This window comes from Trachurus japonicus, chromosome 13 (genome assembly GCF_045865225.1).
Source record: "Trachurus japonicus isolate A0001 chromosome 13, Traja_1.0".
NCBI lineage: Eukaryota > Metazoa > Chordata > Actinopteri > Carangiformes > Carangidae > Trachurus > Trachurus japonicus.
The window spans coordinates 42,116,193-42,141,672 of record NC_140919.1 but is presented as its reverse complement, the minus strand read 5'-3'; the positions used below and the strand labels follow the sequence as shown (position 1 = coordinate 42,141,672).

Genomic DNA, 25,480 nt, shown 5'->3' with positions numbered 1-25,480 from the left:
GGATTACAGCATCACTCAAGATCATCATTAATGAAGGACATGATCGACTGACTGAACAGCCATGACACCAAGATGCCAACAGTCAGCAGTTGTATCCAATGAAACAAAAACTTTTTCTTTTCTTTTTTTTTAATTATGTAATTGGCTACCATGATAAACTACAGAGAGAAAGGAGCACAACATGATCGTGTTTCATGTCAAAACAGATTGATTCATGTGTCTTTATATCAATATCAAACAAAACAAAAACAAAAACAATCCTGATGCAGATGTTAGATGAAGCGACAGAAGGAGAAATGAGACCGTGGTCGTCACCTCGCCACCATCTTATGTCAACACACAGAGAGAAGATGGAGAGGCCGGTGCAGCAGCAGTTCCCCTGTTTGTTCGCTTGGTGGCGCCACAGCTCCGCCTCTGGACACAAGTGCGTATTAAATTCTTCCCCTTCAGTACCCGTCACGGCCTGCAGAGGGCGCAGTCACACACGTGTTTCTACCACTGTGGTACGTTTCCCACTACAGGCAGGAGGGGGGAGGGGTTTTGCACAGGGATCTTTACATTGGGAATCTGACCAGTGATAGCTTTTTTCCTTCACAGAAATTTGGACATTTATTATTCACACAGAGTTAATTTTTTTTATTTTTTAATTGACCAGAAGTAGAAAAAGGACAATTTGTTGGCTTCAGATGTACTACTACTACGCCTCCCTTGGTCATGATCGGAGTGGCTCTTCTTCGCCGCTGCCCCCCCCCCAACATGTTCACCTTCTGCCATCATTTCATGACTGGCATATTTGTGTTGTCTGGTTGTTGCTCTCTGCTACGCTGCAGTGACCCCGTTCCTCCACTGGGATCATCACTATTCACTACACTTCTTGAGATCTAACTCTGCTGAGTGACTAACTGGAGGCCCCCACCAGAGGAAATATGGAGCGTGGAATGTAAAATCACAAAGACTTCGTCGTGAAATGAAATCCTCCAAAAAACAAAAAAAAAAAGTTAAAACAATCTCATGACATATTTCAGAAAGATACCAGTATCACGGCAAAACTATGACGTCCTATCAGGATGCTCTACAAGCAACATGAGATGACCTCACCATTGGGAATAACACAGGACACAGGAATATCAGAGCGTTAATATGATGATGTTGTCATCCTGAAAACACAACTTTAAAAAAAAAAAAAAAAAGAGACAGAAGCATGCAAAGATGTTGTGATTGAAAGTTTGAAGAAGGAACAAAAAAAATAAAAAAATGGAGGAGTTGAGTTGCTCCTATCGTTTCATGAGACTGTTGGCTTTCTGGTTGGCAGCGTCGATGCGGGACACGTTGAGAATGGCCTGCAGACAGAGGGACGGGACAAAAGAAACAGATGTTAATGAGACGAACCGAACCAACGGAGCTGCACCAACATCAACTTTGCTTGGATGCAGTGACTGATCAAATGTGGAAGTGGAGGAGATAGTGTTAAAAAAAAGGAAATAAAAACTTGCTTTTAGTTGTTTTGAGGATCTAGCTGCACTGTTTTTATGCATCTTCTATTAATCTACCACATGCTCTTATAAAAAGTGTGAACTGCTTTGATCTCTGTTTCTTCTTTGTCAGCACAAGAGAAAGTTCAGTCCATGGACCGCTGCTGTGCTCAACTCCATCCATCAGTTTGCTTCTTCCAGTCATTCCCTGTCACAGCTTGTTCCTGTCATCCTCTTTCTCTCTCTCTATTATTCATTTTGATTGTATTCATATGCACAATGATAAAAACAAGAATTATATTTAATAATACAAAGGAAAATAATTGTGCAGGAGAGGAAAAGAGGCCCAAAGGGCTCATATAAAAATCCTCCCCCTCAATACAAAACCACTAAAACAGATCAACTAAGTGCTACCCCAGGCTGTTCAGTCTCTTCATTCTTCCTGAATGAGAGCTGAGACCTGACACAGAGTTTCTACACCTGATGCCCCTGCTGCTCACTTCTGATCACTACACACCCAGATGGCAAACACATGCATCAAGAAAAAAACAAACAAACAAAAAAACGGTGTGAATGGTTCAACAGTTTAAAGTGGTACCGGTTTATCTACTTTTTACCTTTTGCACACCAGTGTGTTTTTTGTTTGCATGTTTATCAGTGTCGTTTTGTGTTCCAGTGGATGTGTCGGTGTGGCTACAGCTACAGCTCTGCTTCCATCCGACAGTTAACTGAACCAGGAACAGATGTGTCTTTATAGCTCGACAGTGATCTGATAACATGTGTTCTGCTCTAAGTTGTGGTTCAGCTCTGAGCAGTTCACATCTGCAGCGTGAGTAGCATCTCCATCGACCACCTGTGACCGGATCGCACGCACTCCCCCACTCCCAATGCAAATAAACAGTCCTGTTGTGTGGAGCCGGTCTGACAGACGGGTCCATTGTCAGTGCGCTCGGGTGTGAAACAGGGAGAGAGAACAGGGTGTGGAGGAGCTGAGCGCAGCATCAAGTTAGTGTTTTGGGGCCATGGATAGATTCTTGTAGCAGCCACACCACTTAAATAAATGTGAATCTGACTCAGGTGTGTTTCTACCTCAACTGAAAGCTGCCAACTGGTGATCAGGTCCATGTTTATACCTGGTCTGAACACAGCCAGTGAGTTGCCTGCAGACCAGGGCCGTTGTATAGGGGAGAAAGGTGATGATAACTCTAGGGGCCCAGCGCCCAGTGGGGCCCATAAAAAAACCCCAGTAGTCTAATCTTTGTATGACTGATTTATTCTGTGTAAGACCCTGACTAATACTCATAGTACACTGTAAAACTCAACATCTTTCCAAGAATATTTGTCTTATTTCTTGTCCAAATGTCTCATTTCTAGTCAAAACTAATCTCTTTCCACTTAAAATAAGACTCATCACCTAAAAATGAACTTGTTTTTAGATCATTTTCACTTAAATTCACAATAAATAGAAAAATCTGCCAGTGAAAGCAGGGTTCCCGCGGGTCCTTAAAAAGTCTTAAAAAGTCTTAAATTAAAATCTGGGTAATTAAGGTCTTAAATTGTCTTAAATTTACTGTAAATTTGCTATTGGTATTAAATTTCCAAATGGCACATTTAATGCCGACGGAAAAGCACAGTGGTCGCCCGTAAAACGTCTATTTGTTTGATCCCGAGTCCGTGTTTTTTTTTCTCTCCGACTTTTCATGCATTTATTTTGAAAAGACAGCTGGCTAGAGACAGGGAGGAGGGAGAGGGTAAGGAGGATTGACAAGTCAGGTTTGGAAATTCTCACCCGTCACTGGATTAAAAAAAAAAAAATCGGTATCCTAACGACACGTAGGCCCAATATGAAATGAGTGTGAGAGACAATCGTCCGTGTGTCACCGTGTCAGCTGATAGTTTAGTGAGTGTGTGTGGCTGGCTGCGTTGTGTTTCACTGCTGTCTCCCAAGCAGCTAGCCTATAGCTATAGCTTGTTGATGTTTAGCGCTACCTGGAGCAACAACAACAGTCGCTGCGCGAGTCAGACGTAACGCACGTGAGACACACCGACCGACCGCGCACATGCATAGACTGTAAGCGCACATGTCGCGGACATCGTCAAACTTCTCACACTGTTAAAAAAAAAACGACTGTTGTGTTGTGTGACGGCAGATACAGAACCAGGTATTTATTTAAAGTTAGAGAGGGAGAAGGAGAATTGAATTGAACATGGAAGTTGTTTTTATGGGAGACATGAATATTGACTGGCTATCCCACAAATGCCCTCTAAAACATCAACTGACCACTGTAGCTGATGCATGCTGTCTGAAACAAATGGTAACACAACCAACAAGACTGAATATAAACAGCAGGGGTAACAACACATCATCCTGTATTGACCATATTTTTTTGAATGAAAGTGATTTTTATAGTAAAGCATTTTCAGTCCCAGTGGGATGTAGTGATCACAATGTAGTGGCAATTGCAAGGAAAAGTAAAGTGCCTAAAGCTAAGCCAAGAATTGTGTGCAAAAGGTCATACAGGGTGTTTTCTCAGGAAGCTTTCCTGAAGGACATCAGTAATATATGTTGGTCAACGATTTATGATGAAAAAGAACCAGATAAAGCACTAGCTGTATTTCTGGAAAAGTTTCAACCAGTCATGGACAAACATGCACCTGTTAGGAAACTTACAGTGAAAACTCACAGAGCACCGTGGGTTGACAAAGAGCTAAAAGATCATATGGCTCTGAGAGATAAGGCAAAGGAAAGAGAACAAAAAGGTGGTCATATAAAGGATAGGCAGGAATATTGTAAACTGAGGAATTATGTTACAAAGCTAAACCAAAAGAAAAAGAAGCAATATTGTACCTCACAGTTAAATCAAACAAAGAATGATAGCAAAAAGCTTTGGAGCACATTGAACAGTATAATGGGCCGAAAATCATCACTGCAACCAACTTATATAGACTGTGGAGGTACTTTTATCACTAAACCCAAAGAAATTGCAAATCATTTGAATGACTATTTTAGAAGTAAGATATATAAATTAAGGAAAGAATTATCACATGGGACAGACAACAGTTTATCCATCATGAATATAAAAAAACATATGGAAAATAAGTTAAGTCATTTTGAATTTAGTGAACTAAAAACAGAAACAGTTGAGAAATTAATCAAACTAACATGTAATGACAAACAACCAGGAATTGATAATATAGATGATAAATTGGTTAGAATAGCAGGTAACTATATAGCAAACCCTATTTGTCACATAATGAATATCAGTCTGAAACAATCTATCTTTCCACAGGCCTGGAAAGAGGCAAAAGTAATTCCTTTGCCTAAAAATAAAAAAACATCATTTAGTGGCCCTAACAGTCGTCCCATAAGCCTGTTACCAGCAATAGGTAAGATATTTGAGAGGGCAATATTTGACCAAATACAAGAATACTTTTCTGTAAATAATTTGATGACAGATTTCCAGCATGCTTATAGAAAGGGACACTCCACGTGCACTGCATTAGCTCAGATGACAGATGACTGGTACAAAGATTTGGACAATAAAATGATATGTGGTGCGGTCCTGTTAGATTTTACAGCAGCATTTGATGTAATTGACCACAGGCTCCTCCTTGAAAAGTTGGAGACCTATGGATTTACAAAATCTGCAGTTGCTTGGATGGAAAGTTATTTGAAGCATAGATCACAGAAAGTCTTCTTTAACGGAGATTATTCTGATAGCATGTCCTTAGAATGTGGAATTTCTCAAGGAAGCTGCCTGGGTCCGCTTATGTACTCCATCTATACAAATGATTTACCTCTAGTACTGAAAGATGCAAAATTAACAATGTTTGCTGACGACACTACAGTGTATGCATCAGCAATAACAGCCAATGATCTAAATGTCATCTTGACTAGAGAGCTGGATACAGTTGAGAAATGGATTTGTCAAAACAAATTGATACTTAATACAGCTAAAACAAAATGCATTATATTTGGATCAAATCACTCTCTCAGGAGACAGCCAGAACTAAGCCTTACTATGAATAAAACATCTATACAGCAAGTTGAGGAAACTAAGCTCCTGGGCATCTTCCTTGATAACAAGCTCTCTTGGTCAAAACACACTGACACTGTTGTACATAAAATGGGTAAGTCACTGGCAGTGGTAAGGCGATGTAGGAAATACCTCACAGCAAATACGGCAAAGATTGTTTTAAATAACATTGTACTCTCACATCTGGACTATTGTCAGATAGTATGGGCAAAAGCTACACAAAAAGATTTGAATAAGTTACAGCTGGTGCAGAACAAGGCAGCACGCCTTGCTCTGCAATGCCCATACAGTAACAGTATCAACAACATGCATTCCTGTCTACAATGGTTAAAAGTAGAGGACAGAGTCAATGCTGCATTACTTCTCTCAATATGGAAAACATTACAGTTTAAAACACCTTTATATCAATACAATCAGTTAAAACACAATCATGATTCATATACATACGCCACCAGACAGGCAACACAAGGCCGCTTCACGCTTCCTAAACCAAACACCAACTTTCTGAAGCACACAATAGAATACAGATCAATGAAATCATGGAACTCCTTACCACTGCCAATAACTAAACTCACACACAAACTAACATTCAAAAAGCAAATAAAAAAATATCTTGGAATTTCATATCTGTAAAATAACATACGCACACATACACATGCACACACACATACACATAAAGGGTCTTATGTAGCGTAATAGAATCTCTTGTTGTCATCTTCATTTGTTTTACCCTCTTATTTTATTCTTTTTATTTTATTTTATTTTATAACTGCTGTACATCGGAGTTGTCTTACACAGGTTCTTTGATGTGGATGATAATCTGATGGTACAGAATTAATGTAAGATTTTGTTGACTTGTCTTTATGTTGTGATTGCAGATTTATGTTTAAATGTATTGGTTTTAACTGTGGACCCCAGGAAGACTAGCGGCGTTCTAGAGCGCAGCTAATGGGGATCCTAACAAATAAACAAATAAACAAGGAGCGAGGTGAGCAGGGGGAGGGAGGGAGGGAGGGAGGGAGGGAGGGGTGTGTGTGTGTTTGTGTTAACTTATGCATAGTGGAATAAAGAGCTACTGTGGTATTATCATACAGTGAGCAGGGCCGTTGCTAGGAATTCTGGCCCCCCTGAAAGAATACTAAAGTGGGCCCCAACTTTTCCACTTTTTTTTAGACTGTATTATCATTTTTTATTTAGCCTACTTTGCTTTGATGCTAATACAGCATTACTGTGAGTATTAGTCAGGGTCTTATGCAGAAAAATTCAGTCTTACAAAGATTAGACTACTGTTTTTTTTTTGTGGGCCCTATACATGGGCGCTGGGCCCCTAGAATTAACATCACCTTTCTCCCCTATACAACAGTCCTGACAGTGAGAGTTTGATATCATGATATGTCTTACACTACTGCAGTGAATATCATAGGCTTGTTATTGAGGTATTGTAATACGAGGGATGTAACAATATGAAAATCTCATCCCTAGTACAGCACAAAGAGCAGAAAAATAGTGGGATGATACAGTTTCTCTACAGTAAAATTAAACGTGAGTGAAGAAATAGAGAATTTTCTAAATAAATATTTTATGTGGTGGTACCGTTCTGTTCAAAATCACGACAAATTACAGTACAAATACCACAATTGTAGGCTACACTTGCAAAATGGTGGCGGATAGAAACATTGAGTGGCAGGTAAAATTTAGAATCCCCCCCCCCCCCCCCCCCCCATCGTTCATGTTGCAGTCACTTTACCTTGGACCATGTGGCAAAGTGGGTAAAACCCATTTTTCCATTTGCGTTTATTATTAAGTCGGTCTTAAATTTCATTTCAAGTGGCATTAAAAAAGTCTTAAAAAGTCTTAAATTTAACTTTACTTAAGCTGCAGGAACCCTGGAAAGTAAGTTTTTTGTGCTTGTAATAAGAAAGAAAAACTTGCTCCACTATCAGATTTTTTCTACTTATTCCAAGTGAAAATCTGCTCGAAAGAAGTAAATAGTGTCTAAAAACAAGCTGCTTTTAATATGATGTGTCTTATTTTAAGTATAATGAGATTTGTTTTGACTAGAAATGACATTTTGACTAGAAATAAGACAAATATTCTTGCTAAGATACTTGAGTTTTTGCAGTGTAATGCTGCATTAGCATCAAAACAAAGAAGGCTAAATAAAAAACGATAATACACACGTAGTCTAAGAAAAAAAAAGGAAAAGTTAGGGGGAGGGGCCCACTTTAGTATTCTTTAAGGGGGCCCAGACCTCCTAGCAACGGCCCTGGCTGCAGACATTTGAGTGACTGCTGTTCTGTCTACATAATTGTTCCTGTGGCACACAGTGACCCTACGCAGGTACACTGGGATTTGTTTCTTGGCATGAAGTGACTTGTGGACAATAATTGTATACCAGGCCTACGCAGCGACTCGCCAGCTCTATCTCCAGTGATGCCAAACTCATCAAATACATAATCCAAAACACTCTGGTGGACAAGTTGTGACCTGCACATGCACCACGCTATGAGTTAATAACATATCGTTACCAGACAGAGTTGTTTTTGAGGTAAATTCATGCAAAACCGCTGATGCGCGTTGCCTTCAGGGACAGTTTTTCAGCAAACAGTCTCTGCATTCACCTCTAAAACAACTCTGTGTGGTAACGTTGTGTTATTATCTCATAGCGTGGTGAATGTGCAGGTCACAACTTGTCCACCAGAGCGTTGTGGAGTTGTTGGATTGTGTATTTGATGAGTTTGATGAGGGAAACCAAGAAATACCATAATGAGCCTCTGTAGCGTAGCTCTGAGCAGCTCACGGCTCTGCTCCGCCGTTCTAAAAACAGCTTGCACCGACAATTGACCTCTGGCTAAGCCACGCCCCCAAACACGATGAGCCAATCACAGTGCGCATAGCTAGCCCATACACTCGGACATTCTCTGCTTCCACGTCCATTGAAATGCATTGCAGTTAGTCAGTTTTCATTCGTTTTCATATGTTTTTTCTTGACATTTCAGTTTAAAATGGTCAAACGGTGTTCATGGGGTACATGCAACTCCCACACTAGGTATCCTGAGAGGCTGGGGGCCACGGGGGGGATTTTTTTAACCCTTTCCTAAGCCACATCTCAACCAAGAGAAGTGTCTGCTCTGGATAAAGTTATGCAGTAGACCACAACACCAACTAAACCTGGATAAACTTAACAAGGATGTCTACATCTGTTCTAAGTTAAGTCAACAACGTATTTGAGGCAACATATTGTCAGAGATGTTTAGATGTTAGCCAGTATCACAACTAAGCATAAAGTCCGCTAGCTTAATGCTAACGTATAATGTAAAACTCCATAGACAGGCTAACAGAAGTTAGCCCGTCGCTATAGGCGTTTCGCGGCAACCGGCAGCCATAGCAGTAAAGCTACGTGAAGTTTTGGTGACTTCCAGATGATATTTAATCTTTCTGTCTCCAAAAATCATCAGTTGCCTCCTGTGAAATGTCTCTACTGTGACAGCTGTTGCCATAGCAACTGTCACCGAATGTTGACTGTTTGTCCGAGTGAGTGGAGGGGGCGGGGCTTAGCCAGAGGTCAATTAAAGGTAACGAACCTACTGCTAAAACTATAAGGATTATGGCAATGGGCCAATTTGCCAAAATGTTGAACTAACCCTTAAATAAAGTCACCTGAGACCTGACCTGGTGATGTACAGTAGTAGCTGATATTTTGGTGGCCGGTGTGTTGAGGTCGATACCTTGCCCCCGATGCGTTGGATGGCGGAGTTGTGCATGTCGATCTCGTTGCCCATGTCCAGCGCCATGCTCCTCAGGTTGCCCACGATGCTGCCCACGTGAGCCAGGTTCTCCTCCATCTCGTCCTCGCGGGCGTCGTTGGTCACCCTGAGACAGAGCAGCAACACATCAATCCACAGGCAGGGAAGAAGAAGATTTGGCTCTTCCCCAACCGATACCTGTTAACTAATGAAGTGAGAGAAATGTCGTTTAAGATTATTCATAGATTTTATCCATCCAATGACCACATTGTAAAAAGATTTTAAAAAGACATTGATGTGAATTGTACTTTCTGTTCTGTACATGCTGAAACTGTGACCCCCTTTTTTTTTTGACTCGGCCCTATTGTGCAAAAACTATGGAGTGATATTTGTAATTTTGTTGCTATCAATGTTGATGGTGATTTTTTATTTTGTTTTGGAGGAATGTACTACTGTTCGGGCTCCCTGACCTGAAAAAAAACAAGGAAAAAGCTAACATAACTTTTATTATCAACCTTATTATTTTAATGGCATAATTTCATAGACATAAAGACATGCACTTTACCTATTTATACTTGCACTTGCACTTTAGAAACTGGCACTTTTATACCAGGCACTTTACAGATCACATGCACTTTATGTATAGGTATGAATGTGTATATGATTGTGAACCACTGTATAATTCTTGTGCATTTCTGTCTGTTTGTGTGTTACCTGCCAAGGGACTACGGATGCAAATTAGCAAGTTGCTAACTCTAACGCATTTACATTTGTGCACACGTAGCCTACGAATGTTCATTAATGTGTATTGTCCCTTTTAAATAAATAAATAAATGGAAATATTCACAAATGTAAGTTCATTAAAAAAAAAACCTTCCTTTACTGCTCTTAGTGGTGAGCTCAAGCAATACATAACCTCCATCAAACTTTCAAGCAACCAGAAAGCGATTAAGCACATCAATATATGTGAAAACTTGAACATTTTTTTGTAAACTTGTAAATTCTCCCTGGCGTATAATATAGATGTGCTTTATAAATTGCATTTTACTATGAAAAACTGTTTTTGTAATGTGAAACAAAGTTGTCCCGTGTTTGAGCAGCTGCCTATGGGACTGATGAGTGGCCGTATCGGATGTCAGCAAACACACATTCACGGTGCCGACGCCTCTTCACACAACGCCCAGCTGCCCCCAGCAACACAGCTCATTACCTCTTTATGTATCCTCCACTCATCATCATCTGCTCCCTCTCATCCACGACTCGTGACAGCGGCGGCTGGTCGGACACGACGCCGTCCTGACCGGAGGAACCGCCCCAAACCGCCTTGTACGCCCCGCTCTCCTCAAAGGCCTTGAGTCTGACGGAGAGAAACACTTCATGGATGTCTTATCGTATTCACCTCAAGAACCTTCACTGTAGCCACACTGGTCCTGCTGCTACTGCAGGATTCATTATAGCACATGTACTTTTACAGCTTAAAGGGTTAGTAGCCTTTTTTTAAAAGTGGGGTTGTATGATCTCCAAATAGCCCCTAAGTACTTTAATTGCAGTAGAAGACTCTCTGCACTCCTCCCGTTAGCAACGCCAGCCCATAATAGCCCTGCCCAGAGATTTACAACATACAGTGTTGTGAACGGACCCAAAGAAACGGCCTATTTTCACGGCCTAAAAGAGGTTTTATGTGAAAAAAAAATACACAGTTCCATTGTTCACTATAATATAATTTTTTCCAGCCCTTCAAAGTGCAGGAAAAACACAGTTTTTATTTGGATCTAACCACCTCACGTATCCCTCCGCCCAGGGTTAGCGCCCGCCGATCAGCAGTTGGTTAGGTCCAAATAAAAACTGTGTTTTTCCTGAACTTTGAAGGGCTGGAAAAAATTATATTATAGTGAACAATGGAACTGTGTATTTTCTTTTCAGGTAAAACCTCTTTTAGGCCGTGAAAATAGGCCGTTTCTTTGGGTCTGTTCACAACACTGTATGTTGTAAATCTCTGGGCAGGGCTATTATGGGCTGGCGTTGCTAACGGGAGGAGTGCAGAGAGTCTTCTACTGCAATTAAAGTACTTAGGGGCTATTTGTAGATCATACAACCCCACTTTAAAAAAATTATACTAGCCCTTTAAGTCAACGGTAAGGTCATGTGTTTATGGTATGTTTCAGTATGGGTACAGCTGCTGTCCGTTTCTAGAGTACGGATGGAGAACCACATCAAAACAGCTAATAAACATCATGACAGTAAAGCAAGCAGCAAAGGAAAGCTGTGGTGACGGATGAATGAAGCAAATGTAATCAAGTCTTTCTCATTGTGCATGATCCACAAAATCAAATCAAACAAATGTCATAGTGGAAATGGACTTGTTACGTGCACCAGCTTAAAACTAATGCAGCCTGATTCAACAGTTGTGCAACAAATCCTCCTTCATGAAGGTTCAGGCTTTGTTTTCAAACTGAACAGTAATGAAGGATCATTTTGGAGGATGTAGTTTGTGGTATTCGTCATATTAGAGAGGAGCTTCGACCTCATTGATACGGACAATAACCACCACTAACCTTACATTATTCTACATCACTACTGATCAAAGCCTCTCTCAGGAGCGGATAGCATGGCATTTACTGAAATACTGACATCTGTCATCCTCCAAACCATGAGAGGTGGAAATGTTCAAGATGTTTTTTTAGTTCCATGTATAAGCCAGTGGTTCCCAACCTTTTCTGGCTCGTGACCCCATTGTGACATCACTAATTTCTGGCGACCCCACTGCCAATCAAGAAGCACCAGCTCAGATATTTTTATATGCTACAATACAATAAATCATTATTGTCCAACATGGTGGAGAATTGCCTTTGCCATTTTATTTGAACTTGATTTATATTCTAGAAAGTGAAAGTACAGTTTATAATACAGTTGTTTAAGATTGTGTGTGGTGTTTTTCATCATAATTTTTTTTTTAAATAGTTAAGTTGATTAATTAGTTAATAAAAACAATAAAATATTTTCATCAGTAATTTTTTTTTTAAATCAATTACGAGACATTTCAGGCGACCCCATTTAAATTCCAGGCGACCCCACATGGGGTCCCGACCCCAAGGTTGAAAAACACAGGAATAAACCTACATAAACTAACTGGCTCTCACAACAAGTATACAGTAACTACTGTATAAGTGTGCACCCTTTTAAATACATTTGACACTAAGACTTTTAATCATCCTCATTCGGGAAAGAAATATGACAAAATACTTTATTAAATGAAGGATTTCTGAACTGCTATCAGAAACAGAAACATGGATTATGCCGTTGCTGACAACCTCTCTTAAACTCATTGGCTTTGAAAGGGGGAGATCAAATCCCTGAGGAAGACAAATTGCTACTCAAATTCTTGTTATTAGGCTGATGAATGCCAATTTTAATGAGTATACGTAGGTTTGTGCTTTGTCGTTTTATTTATTAATTTATCTTATCTGCTGCTGGGAAACCATGAGTCAAACTGATTTACTGCTTTGTTTTCTGTCTGCTATTGTGATCTCTGCATTATTTTCTAAATTAACCTCAAACTTCAGTGTACAGTATCTCCAAGAAAATAAGAAAGGTTGATGCTGAAGATGAAAATAACAGAAGCATCAGTCCAGATAACAGGCATATACTGTAGCAGGACCGGCACATTAGACTGCATTAGTTCGAGCTAGATGTACGTATGTTTTCATACAAGTGCCTATTTCAACAGAAAACAAGCTGCTCATACATGTACTTACCTCACACACACACACACACACACACACACACACACACACACACACACACACACACACACACACAACCACCACCTACTTATCACAGGAGCAGAGGCCACAGCACTTGCCCAGGTCAGTGAGGTTTTTCTCGGCCTCCTTCATATCAGAGTTGATCTGATCCAAGCCTTCCTCTATACGCTCCAACTGCTCTATGGGAGGAGGAGGAGGAGGAGGAGGAAGAGGAGGAGGATGGAGAAGGAGGCAGGAAGACGGGTACAAAGGTTGACACGGAGAAAGATGGAAGCAGAGAAGAGGTGGGAAAGAAGGATGTAAAGGAATGATGGGTGCATAAGGAAAGGAGGTAAAGAATGGAGAGAGAGGATGGCAAATGGAAGTCGATGAGGAGGTCAAAACAAAATCACAACACTTTACAATAAGGGTCCCTTAATTAACATTAGTTAGTACATTATTAAGCATTAATATATAAACTAATGTGTTAATTAATGCTGAGTAATGCATACATAATGATAACTAATTACATTATTCAACTTTTATTAATGCATTAACTAACTTTGAGTAGTAAACATTAATTAACTGCTTACTAATAGGCTACATTAATTCATGTGTTTCCTAATCCTAAGTAATACATAATAATGATTGTTAATATATTTGTTAACAGTTAATTAATGCTTAATAATGTATTAACTAATGTTAATAAAGGGACCCTTACCAAAAAATGAAATCACTATCTCCTACAAGCCACTGGAGCTGAACTTAAAAACCAGCCACCAGCAACTGAGATCCACCAAAACACTAGAAATGACCTCACTTTAAACCAACCAATGCTGTGATCAACCACTGCAAACTGATCCCAGCTCAGCTACTTTGTGCCAAGCGGTGTGCTGTGCTATGCTGGCTATGTGGCTTTGGCCTTGATGCCCAGTTCCATTATGTCTGTGGGTGAACTGGAGTAAGGGCTATAATGTATGAACCCACTCTGGACCTGAGGAAGAACAATGTATGGGCTTCAAATGTCTTCTTATCCTTTATTGTATTTACTGTATGTGTAACTAGAATCACTGAGCAATAAATATCACTTTCCACTCACTTTATTGCTGGTTTGTCTTCCGACATACAGTGTGTACGGAAAGTATTCAGACCCCCTTTAATTTTTCAACATTTTTTATGTTGCAGCTTTATGTGAAAATCAATGAAATTCATTTTCAATCTACTCTCACCATCCCATAATGACAGCACAAACCCAGAATTTTAGATTTTTTTGTGAATTAATTAAAAAAGAAAAACTGAAATATCTTGTGAATATAGTTTCACACCCTTGGCTGTGACACTCATGTGGGTCGTTCAGGTGATGTCAGTTTCATGGTTCTACACCTTCATTTGAGTCCAGCTGTGTTGAATGAAATAGTTTGGACGTGTCTAAATAAGACCTGTACTTTTATTTATTTTGTGTATTTATTGGTATTCTATCTATCTATTGTTATGTTGTTTAGAATGTATGTATGTATGTATGAGCTGCTGGCACCGAGAATTTCCTTCAGGATCAGTAAAGTTTATTCATTTGCATATCTCAGCTAAATGCTGAATGCTAAATGAGATCCATGAGGTAAAAGGAACTGCCCAAGAGCTCAGAGACTGAACCGTAGCAAAGCACAGATCTGGGGGTCAACCAGGACTCGTCTCAGAGCTGCAGCCGTCAGAGAGAGCCACTCTGGCTGAGCTCCAGACATCCTTTATGGAGATGGGAGGAAGCTCCAGGAGTTTCAGAATACTTTCCGTATGCACGGTATGTAGCTACATGTGATTTGGAGTGGTCAGTGTGGAGGACAGGGAAGCCAATAAACACTGTGCAGGAAAGAAGCATTTTTGAAGCTGTTGTCATCAACATTGACTCATTTTGTCCTTGTTAACGTGTCTCGTGGTAATTCCAAGTCACTTCCATGTTGATGAGCTACTGTAGCATGGACAAATGATGGTTGGATGAAGGGATGCAGGAGGAGGTGTGCTCCTGTTGTTGCATGTAAAAAGCCTTTAGACTTGAGGCTAATTTAATGGAAGTGGGCACAAGGTGGGTTTGGTGAAGGTGCAGACCCTGGGAACCAGACCTACTTCCTGATAGGCCAGACACACAGACCACAGCACGGGGCCATGTCTGTCAGGTTCTTCTCTGCCTCTCTCATGTCCCTGTTGATAATGTCCATGCCTTCCTCAATACGCTCCAACTGCTCTGTTAGGAACACGAGTGACAACAGCAGAGAAGGAACAGTGTACAGACAGGTGGTTTAAGCTGAGCCACCTGACTCCATGACACCTCAACCCAACTCCAAGCTTAAATCTGAGAGTCCAAACACGTCTTCATAGTTTAAAACAATGGCTCCTATCATATCTGTGAACACAGACTGATCCACCCACTGGAAAAATAGTATCCGCAGGTTTTTTAAATGCAGGTAAACCCAATAATAAAAGGCAGTTGGCCCCTTCTCCATATGACGGGCTTCCCTTCTCCTTCTCTCTCTTTTTCTTTTAGATAAAACACATCCTCTCGCTGGTCGCACTGTGTGAAATGCGATGAATCGGCGCTGATGCTGTTTTTTTTTCCTTTATTTGGCCTGGTTTGGGCTGCTTCTGCTCCACTTTGTGTCATCTTTACTGTTGTGGAGCATGTGCACATGCATTGTCCAGTTTCAGTCAGATTAAGGCGAATACATGCTGAGGAAAACTGGTTTCCAATCGCATTATCTGGGTGTGTTAATCGGAGTTGGAGAACTCCGATATTAGTCGGACTAACGCGTTTACATACACTTCAGTTGTCCAGTTATAGTTGGATTAAAGGACAGTTCCCGGCAAATTCAACTCGGGGCTGTATTTTCCTAGCATTTCAGGTCTAAAAGAAGGAATCGGAAGATTTTCAGTTTAATTGCTACTGTTTTGTGGTAGTTGTGTCTGTCCCCGCATCGCCATGGCAGCAATGAATGGGAGTGGATGCAAGTTCCGCTGCTTAGGCTGTTTTACATCCCTCAAAGCCGTTTTTTCCACAGACAGCGTCAGATGGCTCCTGAAATGTTAGGAAAATACAGCCCGAGTTGAATTTGCCCGGGATTGTCCTTTAAGGCCATAATTAGTTTTTTCAAGTGTCATGTCAACGTACTGATTGAGAAATTCTCAAATTAGGTAGCTCACAAAAAAACCTGATGTTAGCAGGTCTTAGCTGTTCTTTTGACCAGTGGGACAGTGTCTCTAGTCCATCAGGTAGTAATGTAAAATCCTGTAGGTAACATAATGTTGCTCCAAGCAAAGACATTTTACTTCAAACTAAAAGATACTGATATAATGCTGTAATCCAGACTTCTTGTCTTTTTGTGTTGGTGCATTGTCTGACCTCCTGACTGTTGGAGGACAGGAACAGAAATGAGAATATAAACAGAGTAGAACTAATTACCTCCTTGTTCATCCAGCATAACCAAAGATATGATCCCAGCCTCTTTACTCTGGAGGGTGGAGCATACAGAAACACATTATGACCATGATGATGCATCATTTCTCTACTGATGTCATTTCAAAGCATCTTGAAGACAGATGCTGCAGATAGTGTAGATAACACACATATAGGCTACACATGTAGTAAAACACCACACAACACTTCCTGCTCATGTCTGCAGAATTTGAGACAGTGCAAGTAAAATGTTCATCTACTTGCACATGTGCACATGTTTTATTTTTAAAGGGATAGTTCCACATTTTGGCAAATTGGCCCATTGCCATAATCCCTGTAGTTTTAGGAGTAGGTTCCGTACCTTTAATTATTGGTGCAAGTTATTTTTAGAGCGGCGGAGCAGAGCCGTGAGCTGCTCAGAGCTACGCTACGGAGGCTCATTATGGGATTTCTTGGTTTCCCTCATCAAACTCATCAAATACACAATCCAACAACTCCACAACGCTCTGGTGGACAAGTTGTGAGCTGCACATTCACCACGCTATGAGATAATAACTGACCGTTACGAGACAGAGCTGTTTTAGAGGGAAATGCAGAGACTGTTTGCCAAAAAAAACTACCCCCTGCGGGAACGCACGGATTTGCATGAATTTACCTTGGAAACAATTTCGTCTCGTAACGTTCCGGTAACGAACCTACTCCTAAAACTATAGGGATTATGGCAATTTGCCAAAATGTTGAACTATCCCTTTAACACTGGTCAAACATATAAGGGGCGACTCAAATAATCTAGAATCTGTCATTAAAAGTGAGAGGCCAATGTGTGTGAGGATCATGAATGAAAAGGAAATGTGAATATTTGCTTTTCAAGTTGATTTACAATACATTCAAATTTTCTTCTTGCGCTCCTAAAGTTTTAAGTTAGGGGCCACTGAGCTGCTCGTAAGAAGAGTTAGTCTGGAGCTCTGCTATACAGAAATCAACTGAATGGCTTACTATATAACAGACAATATCACTGTAAATCAATATATATACAAATGATGTGCTTTGTTCACTGATTGGTGATTATGTAAAAACAATGTTACTTAGTTTAACATTGTGCTTAATGATTTATCTGACATGCAACCCCCCCTCCTGCTGCCCCACCCCTCTGCTTCTGTCTCTGTCCAAGCCCAAATTCACTTTAAGTTCATCACATCCCAGCATCAGACATAATCACATTAACATTCACATTAAATGAGACTGTTTGGGTATTTCCTCTGGTGGAAACATCAGTGGAGGAGGATAATGTAGAGCTGATGACACTAACATGATAATCAACTTCATGATTCAGTTTCTGCTCTCTGACTCTCACAATTTTCATGTTTTTATTTGGTCATTTCAGGTGTGTGTGTGTGTGTGTGTGTGTGTGTGTGTGTGTGTGTGTGTGTGTGTGTGTGAGTACCTCCTCAACAAGCTGCATCATCCGCCTCGTGCTATCCAGAGACTGAAAAACACAAAGAGCAAAATACAATACTGTTCAGTACTGTACACTGGATTTCAGATGGACTGAAGTAATAAATAAACGATTGACTAGACACACAAACAAACAAACAAATGAATTAAATTAAATTGAGGACAAAAAATGAAACACTGTTCACAAACTTTGTTCATTCACGTTCATAAGTATTCATGCAGTTTTGACATACAACTCTTGGTTATCATATACAGCTTTATAGTCAAAAATATGTAGATTTAGCCTTTAACAAATGTTTTGCTGAACTTAAAGTCAGGTATGATGACCTTTGTGTGTGTGTGTGTGTGTGTGTGTGTGTGTGTGTGTGTGTGTGTGTGTGTGTGTGTGTGTGTGTGCCATGTAAATATCCTCTCAGTTCCCAGGGACTTCCCCACTGAGGATGATGAGGTCACAAATTGCTTTGACCTGTAGTAACCTTTAAACACTTGGGAGTGTGTGTGTGTGTGTGTGTGTGTGTGGCACATCCATGCCTTATGTTCCTCTTGCAGACAACTGCACCTGGGAGACCAGTTGTCTCTATGGCAACCAGGTGAACAGGTGCCCTTAAAGGGACAGTCCCTTGGGGCCGAGCGCTGTCTGTCCATGGTGCAGTAACACTGATCCTGCCTCTGGTGTGTGTGCAGGGCCGGTGGCCCCTGGTATAAACCCTCTATGTGGTTGTTTAGGGCCACAGCCACATGATCAGAAAGGTACCGGGGTTCATCAAGTCATTTAAACATCCTGAGGTCTGCACGTGCAGCTATGAGCTTTATATGTAATGTGAAGTCAATATTCAGCTTCTTTTATCTCACATTTGAGACATTTGGTGAAAATAGAACGGCAGAATGACAACATTTGTGCTCAAAAAGTACAAAATGTCATTTTAGACTTGTTTTCTACACGTATCTATTACTGTATTCATATCCTATTTCAAGCACCAAAACAGTTCATTCTCATGACTGAAGGAGTGTTTTCACAAGGGATTTGACATTTTTCAAAAAGCAGACCTCAAATTTCCAGCATTTGTCCTAAATTATTTCTTTCTACAGTGTTCTAGGACAAACTGGCCTCAGTGTGCTCACAGCGGAGGTTCTAATATTTAGACATAAAACACTTGAGTATTGTTACATCTGCAAGTATCTTAAAAAGATACATTTAAGAAAATATGTAAAAGTCGAGAAAATGGCCTCAAACCTCAGAGGGCATAAACACGTCTGTATTCAGTTTTAACCAGTGATTTGGTCCACAAACAAAAATCTTGTTAAGGGGGCCACCAACATGCTAGGGCCGGCCCTGTGTGTGTCCCTCTGGTGTGTGTCCCTCTGTGTGTCAGCTTGGTTATCTGGAATCTTTTCTTTTGGTCAGAACATTTGTCACTCACTGTTCTGCCTGAGGTTTTTCTGTGCTGCACACACACACACACACACACACACACACACAGAGTTTCACTGTTTCCAGGGGAAGTGGAGATGGAAACATGGTGTGTGCTCCGTAAACCTCCCTGAGGAGACATGCATCTACTGTGTTGTAGTGATAGTGTTGTCTTGTTGTTAGTCTAGAGGCGTGCTGCTGGGAGAAGGTCCACACGTTAGAGTTTAGTCTGTGCTGCGTTGGCAGAGAGGAAGAGGAAACACAGCAACACAACCCAGCAGGTCTGAAAAATATGTGAACGGCGGCAGTGAGCACCAGTAACCAGGAATCAGACACACTGCAGTAAGAACCATGTTCAAGGGATAGTTCAACATTTTGGCAAATTGGCCCATTGCCATAATCCCTATAGTTTTAAGAGTAGGTTTGTTACCTTTAATTGTCGGTGCAAGCTATTTTTAGAACGGCGGAGCAGAGCCGTGAGCTGCTCAGAGCTACGCTACGGAGGCTCATTATGGGATTTCTTGGTTTCCCTCATCAAACTCATCAAATACACAATCCAACAACTCCACAACGCTCTGGTGGACAAGTTGTGACCTGCACATTCACCACGCTATGAGATAATAACACAACGTTACCACACAGAGTTGTTTTAGAGGGAAATACAGAGACTGTTGATGAAAAACTGTCCCTGATGCATCAGCGGTTTTGCATGAATTTCCCTCTAAAACAACTCTGTGTGGTAACGTTGTGTTATTTATCTCATAGCGTGGTGAATGTGCAGCTCACAACTTGTCCACCAGAGCGTTGTGGAGTTGTTGGATTGTGTATTTGATGAGTTTGATGAGGGAAACCCAGAAATCCCATAATGAGCCTCCATATTTTCATACAACCCAGACTAATACTAAAGTCATCCATCAAATTCCCAGATAATGAATTAATCACAATTTTGATGAATATGAATTTCAGTCATTTAAAATGCAAATCAGACGTTTCAGTTTTCATTTGTTTTTAATCTTTGTTAACTGAATTTAAACAACTGGTCAAACATAAGGAGGTTGTCTGGGAGCAAAGACAAGGCATCACTCAGTCATCTGGTAAACACTGAGCCAGAACCACAGCAGCAGACTCCTCAGTGAGGTCTGAGACATCTGGCAACAGGAAGACAACCAATCAGAAAACTATGGACAATCACCAGTACTGTACTTAGAAGTGGATTTGATTTGAGTCTTCTGATTGGTTAAGAGTTGATTCAAGATGACCTCATCCTCAGAATATTTTCCAGACTCAGTAGAGGAAGTTAAACTCATGTGGTTACTTTACTCTAGTGATTATTTACACAACACTACTACAATGATCACAACAATAAACACAACAATTACTACAATAATCTACTGTAAAAGAAGCTGTTTAGATTGAACTCTGACCTCATCAGTGACCTGATTGGCTCTCCGCTGCAGCTCCTCCTGCTCCGTCAAGATGGGCGGGTCTGATGCCATGTTGTGTGTTGTGTGTGTATACAGTCTCTGTGTGTGTGTGTGTGTGTGTGTGTGTGTGTGTGTGTGTGTGTGTGTGTGTGTGTTCAGTCCCAGGTGACCAGGTGACGCTCACAGCATCAGGTGGTTTTGTCAGCTGGAGAGCAGAGAGACACCGTGATTATTTATGATGACTGACCACAGAGACAGACAGACAGACAGACAGACAGACAGACAGACAGACAGACAGGTAGGTAGACAGACACACACACAGACAGACAGACAGATTCATGGTTGTAACCACTAAGTGACCAGACACTGAACCTTCATCTCTGCAGTCGGTTCTTTACATCTTTGAAATCCCTTCACATTAAACACGATGGCTGTTTTCTTTTTTTTAAAGTATATTTTTTGGCTTTTCATGCCTTTATTCGATAGGACAGTTGAGAGTGTGACAGGAAATGGGAGGCAGAGATGGGGTGAATGACATGCAGGATAGGGCCGTCCGACGCGGGACTCGAACCGGGGCCGCCTGCAGCGAGGACTATAGCCTCAACACATGGGGCGGGTGCTCTACCAACTGAGCTAAACTCCGCCCCACGATGGCTGTTTTCTAAACAGCATACTAGTAGCTGTAAAACAGGCTAAAAGCTGTTTTATTTCCCGCTCTAGCGCTGTTATTACGTAACTTTATTAAGTTTTAATATGTTTTCATGTGAGAAAGTAACTGTTTAGATCCCAAATCTACGGCCAGTTTATCCAAACGACGGCTGTTTAGAAGTTTGCTGCGATGTTTTTCAGAGAAGTGAAGCTCTGCAGCGACCGGGACATCACAGAGGCAGCAGCCGGTCTGCAGAGCTGGTCGGCCGGCCAACCTCCGTCCTCATCCCAGGGGAGAAAACGATCGCCAATTAACTTCCCGCAGGTTTTTAGAGGTTTACCACCGGCTGGTTAAATTATTTTTAGGAGATAAATGTTGGTCTCATTGATGAAATCTAACAATTGTGGCAGTAGCATTAGTTTGTTTGAATGAAAAGTGAAGCTCCCTGTGTGTATTGGACAGAAGAGCAGCGCTGCCTAGACAGGGCAGGGAAACAATAGGTTCTATAGTGATAGGATTTTACCTGAATGAAAAAAAAGCTGTTGCAATTCAGACATGGCCATTGGCCACATCTGTTAAACATTTTTTGTAACAAAGACGTATTAACATCAGCATGATAGACACGGTTGGCCACTGTCAAAACTACACCACCAACACTGTTTAGAAGATCAATCTCTCCTCTTCTTTATAATGACACTCTCCTCTCTAATTAGACGATCAGACAAGCAGGTGCTGGGTCCTCAGCATCATAAAAACACTTCTTCTCCTCTCAACTGTCGCTCCTACACACTGGCTTTTCTTTTCAGACACAGTGCTATATCAGGCTGGATCATCATAATTAGGCCTTACCACTAATCACCACCTGCTGGAAGAAAGAAGATGAGGGGCGAGACCGAAGAAAAGAAAAGAGAACAAACCAGAATTAAACAGGAGGGTCTGACTCCAGCTTCTACAGGTTCTTTCAGGCATTAACAGATAGTGGTTTGGTTTTATCAGGTATACATTTCATCTGCCATAACATGATGAATTATTCGTACCATAGAACTGTTCAGTGCATTTCAATTATCAGATAGAAAAAGTCAAAAATGTATGAGGATGCAAAATCCTCCTGTGAAATAGCATCTAAACCAAATTAGACACATAAATAATATATAAATAGATATACCGGTATACCACAACCTTTAAGTGACATGGTTCATGAAAGCAGTTTGTTTGAATGTAGTCCAAAATGTAAACTGCTTTCCTAAATGTAGGTAATCATCACATGTTTACTCTGTAAAGTTATCACACTGACCTTTGACCATTTGTAGATGTGTCAAAATGTTGACTGAGCTTTTGCTTCTAACAAAGAGTCACAACACTGATCACTGAAACTTGACTTGTGTCTCAGCGTGATGTTAAAATAGTTGCAGTAGAGGTTGGGCCTCCACTTTCATTAACATTGCTCAGTGTTATTATTCATTAACTAGATATTGAGCCTTTCTTTCCACTAAGGTCATGATTATTTCAAACTTTTACCCAAGCCAGGAAAAGACAGACTAAAACGATGTTACGATGTATTTGTGTGGATGTAGATATGGCCTAGTCCTGTACCCGGGTGCTTTTGTAGTTTTAAGTTTTTCCCAAAAAATCACAATAACAACCCTGTTGCACTGCACGACACATCAGCAGGCTGTGATATAATCTTATAACTTTTAAAGGGTTAGTTCAACATTTTGGCAAATTGGCCCATTGCCATAATCCCTATAGTCTTAGGAGTAGGTTTGTTACTTTTATTTGTCGATGCAAGCTATTTTTTGAACGGCGGAGCAGAGCCGTGAGCTGCTCAGAGCTACGCTACGGAGGCTCATTATGGGATTTCTTGGTTTCCCTCATCAAACTCATCAAATAGCCTAGCCTACACAATCCAACAACTCCACAACGCTCTGGTGGACAAGTTGTGAGCTGCACATTCACCACGCTATGAGATAATAACACAACGTTACCACACAGAGTTGTTTTAGAGGGAAATTCATGCAAAACCGCTGATGCGTGTTCCTGTCAGGGGCAGTTTTTCGACAAGCAGTCTCTGCATTTACCTCGAAAACATCTCTGTCTCGTAACGTTGTGTTATTATCTCATAGTGTGTTGGAGTTGTTGGATTGTGTATTTGATGAGTTTGATGAGGGAAACCAAGAAATCCCATAATGAGCCTCCGTAGCGTAGCTCTGAGCAGCTCGTCGTCCTAAAAATAGCTTGCAGCGACAATTAAAGGTAACGAACCTACTGCTGTGACTATAGGGGTTATGGCAATGGGCCAATTTGGCAAAATGTTGAACTATCTATTTCTAGACATTATGACGAAATTACTTATTTCTTTCGTTATTTCTATTAACGGCCTGTAAATTAAAGGGTTACCAAAAAAATTACTGAGGCTTCCACCTTAAAGTTGAACTTACAGAAACTATGTTTAAAGTGTCCTGTGAAGTGAATGTAAGACTTGTCAGCCAATCAGAAAAGAGAGAGCCGTTTGTCCCACCACTCCAATCCTTCTGTTATGAAACAATACACTGGTCGACCCACACTCACAGACAAGGTGATTAACTACTGAAGTTCTAGCATCTTGTAACAAATGTTATATTAAAGGAAAAAACTTAAATACAAAAGTTCATCTTGCTCCCAGACATGAAAGACAGTCCAGCAGAGAACAGTCAGACCGGGCTGCAGGTGAATCAGCAGATAGTAAACAGAGAAGGCTTCCTGCCACCTGGTGCACACGGTGACATAAACCTGCTCTACTGCTGCTCAACTTCCAGTGCAAAGCTTCAACATGATCACAGGTGCTGCAGACGTTCAAATACAACCTTACTAAGATGATGAGTAGCTGGCTGGGCTGCAGCCGGTAGGCTACTTCAACTTATTTGATGCCACTTTTTGTTGTAGACGTTGTTGTTTGTTGATGTTTTTCTTCTACTTCCCTTTCAACAAGGAGTTTTCTTCTTTCTGCTCCCTTTCATTCAAGAGTTACAGTATTGTCATTTTTTAAATGAGTTTTATTTTTTTGTTTTTATGCTTGATAAATGAATGGAATAAATAAATAAAATAAAATAAACTACATCATATTTGTATATATATATATATATATACAAATATATATAATTTTCTATTCATATGCAGAGGGAATTCATTGGCAGGCTGAATAAAGATAACATGCCACTTGATGAGGGATGAGGTGATACTGATCTTTACAGTGTCATCAGGGCCAGACACACTGAGGAAAAACACACTCGCACGCGCAGCTTTCAGACCATATTTTAAAGGCTAATTTTTTATCACGTTTGCTAATTAGACTCCTATCTTGTCCCCATCTACGTAACTGATAGGCTACATAAACTTTAACTTAGTTAAAATGTTTGCTCCTCGTGTTAAATCACTGAAGTTGAACTATAGTATCTCTGTATCTTGTATCTGAGCTGCAGCTCGGTGTCATCAACTTCTGTTGAGTTGAAGTCAACTGAAGCGCGACGGTTTCTTCAAGGTTTAGCGCTTTTGTTTCTTTGTTTTTTAATTTCTTTTCTTTTTTTTAGGAATGAATCTCATCATATGATCGATAAACCAAACAGAAATGACTTCTCCTACCTTTCATCAGTTCCTCTTCAGCTTGTCGCTGTGTAATAGTCCAGATTTGAAGCGGTGCAGCATCAGAGGTGGAGCAGCAGCAGCAGCAGCAGCAGCAGCAGCAACCTGTTGCCTCCACCGCCCCTCACCCCTCCTCTCCTCCTCCTCTTCCTCTCCTCAGCACCTCTGCCCCGCCCCTCCCTCTCCTACAGCGGCCCCGCCCCGCCCCTCACCAAACACACAGCACCCAGTTTAATGTAACCAAGGACAAAGACTTAGAGGACAAATCCGTTCTTTTCTTTGTTGACTTATCTTGACTTTTCTGCATTTTATTAATAAAATGTGAGAATAGGTTAGTGTACTCGATAGGCGACTACAGAACAACGTTTGGTGAATCAATCCGCCCAACGAGCAAGTAATGACTGTCAAGTACCTAAACCTACTAGGTTTAGGTACTTGACAGTATGGCCTAAAGTTTGAAGAAGGTATCACGGAGGCACCAGC

General features: G+C 40.8%; 1 protein-coding gene across 2 annotated transcripts; it reads right to left on the bottom strand.

The window, feature by feature from the left end:
* Nucleotides 1-1,248: 1,248 nt before the first annotated feature.
* LOC146976685 (synaptosomal-associated protein 25) lies at nucleotides 1,249-25,071 on the bottom strand. Of its 2 annotated transcripts, none has more exons than XM_085794554.1 (8): nucleotides 24,998-25,071; nucleotides 20,731-20,935; nucleotides 17,885-17,926; nucleotides 16,447-16,495; nucleotides 15,117-15,234; nucleotides 10,466-10,612; nucleotides 9,238-9,382; nucleotides 1,249-1,340 (listed from the first exon to the last, which is right to left on the bottom strand). In XM_085794554.1, exons 2-8 carry the CDS (start codon nucleotides 20,800-20,802, stop codon nucleotides 1,275-1,277), a joined length of 639 nt encoding a protein of 212 aa, XP_085650680.1. In that variant the 5' UTR covers nucleotides 20,803-20,935; nucleotides 24,998-25,071; the 3' UTR covers nucleotides 1,249-1,274. The 2 variants fall into 2 exon arrangements, with proteins under 2 accessions (XP_085650680.1, XP_085650681.1); XM_085794555.1 differs by lacking the exon at nucleotides 15,117-15,234 and adding an exon at nucleotides 13,087-13,198.
* Nucleotides 25,072-25,480: the final 409 nt, after the last annotated feature.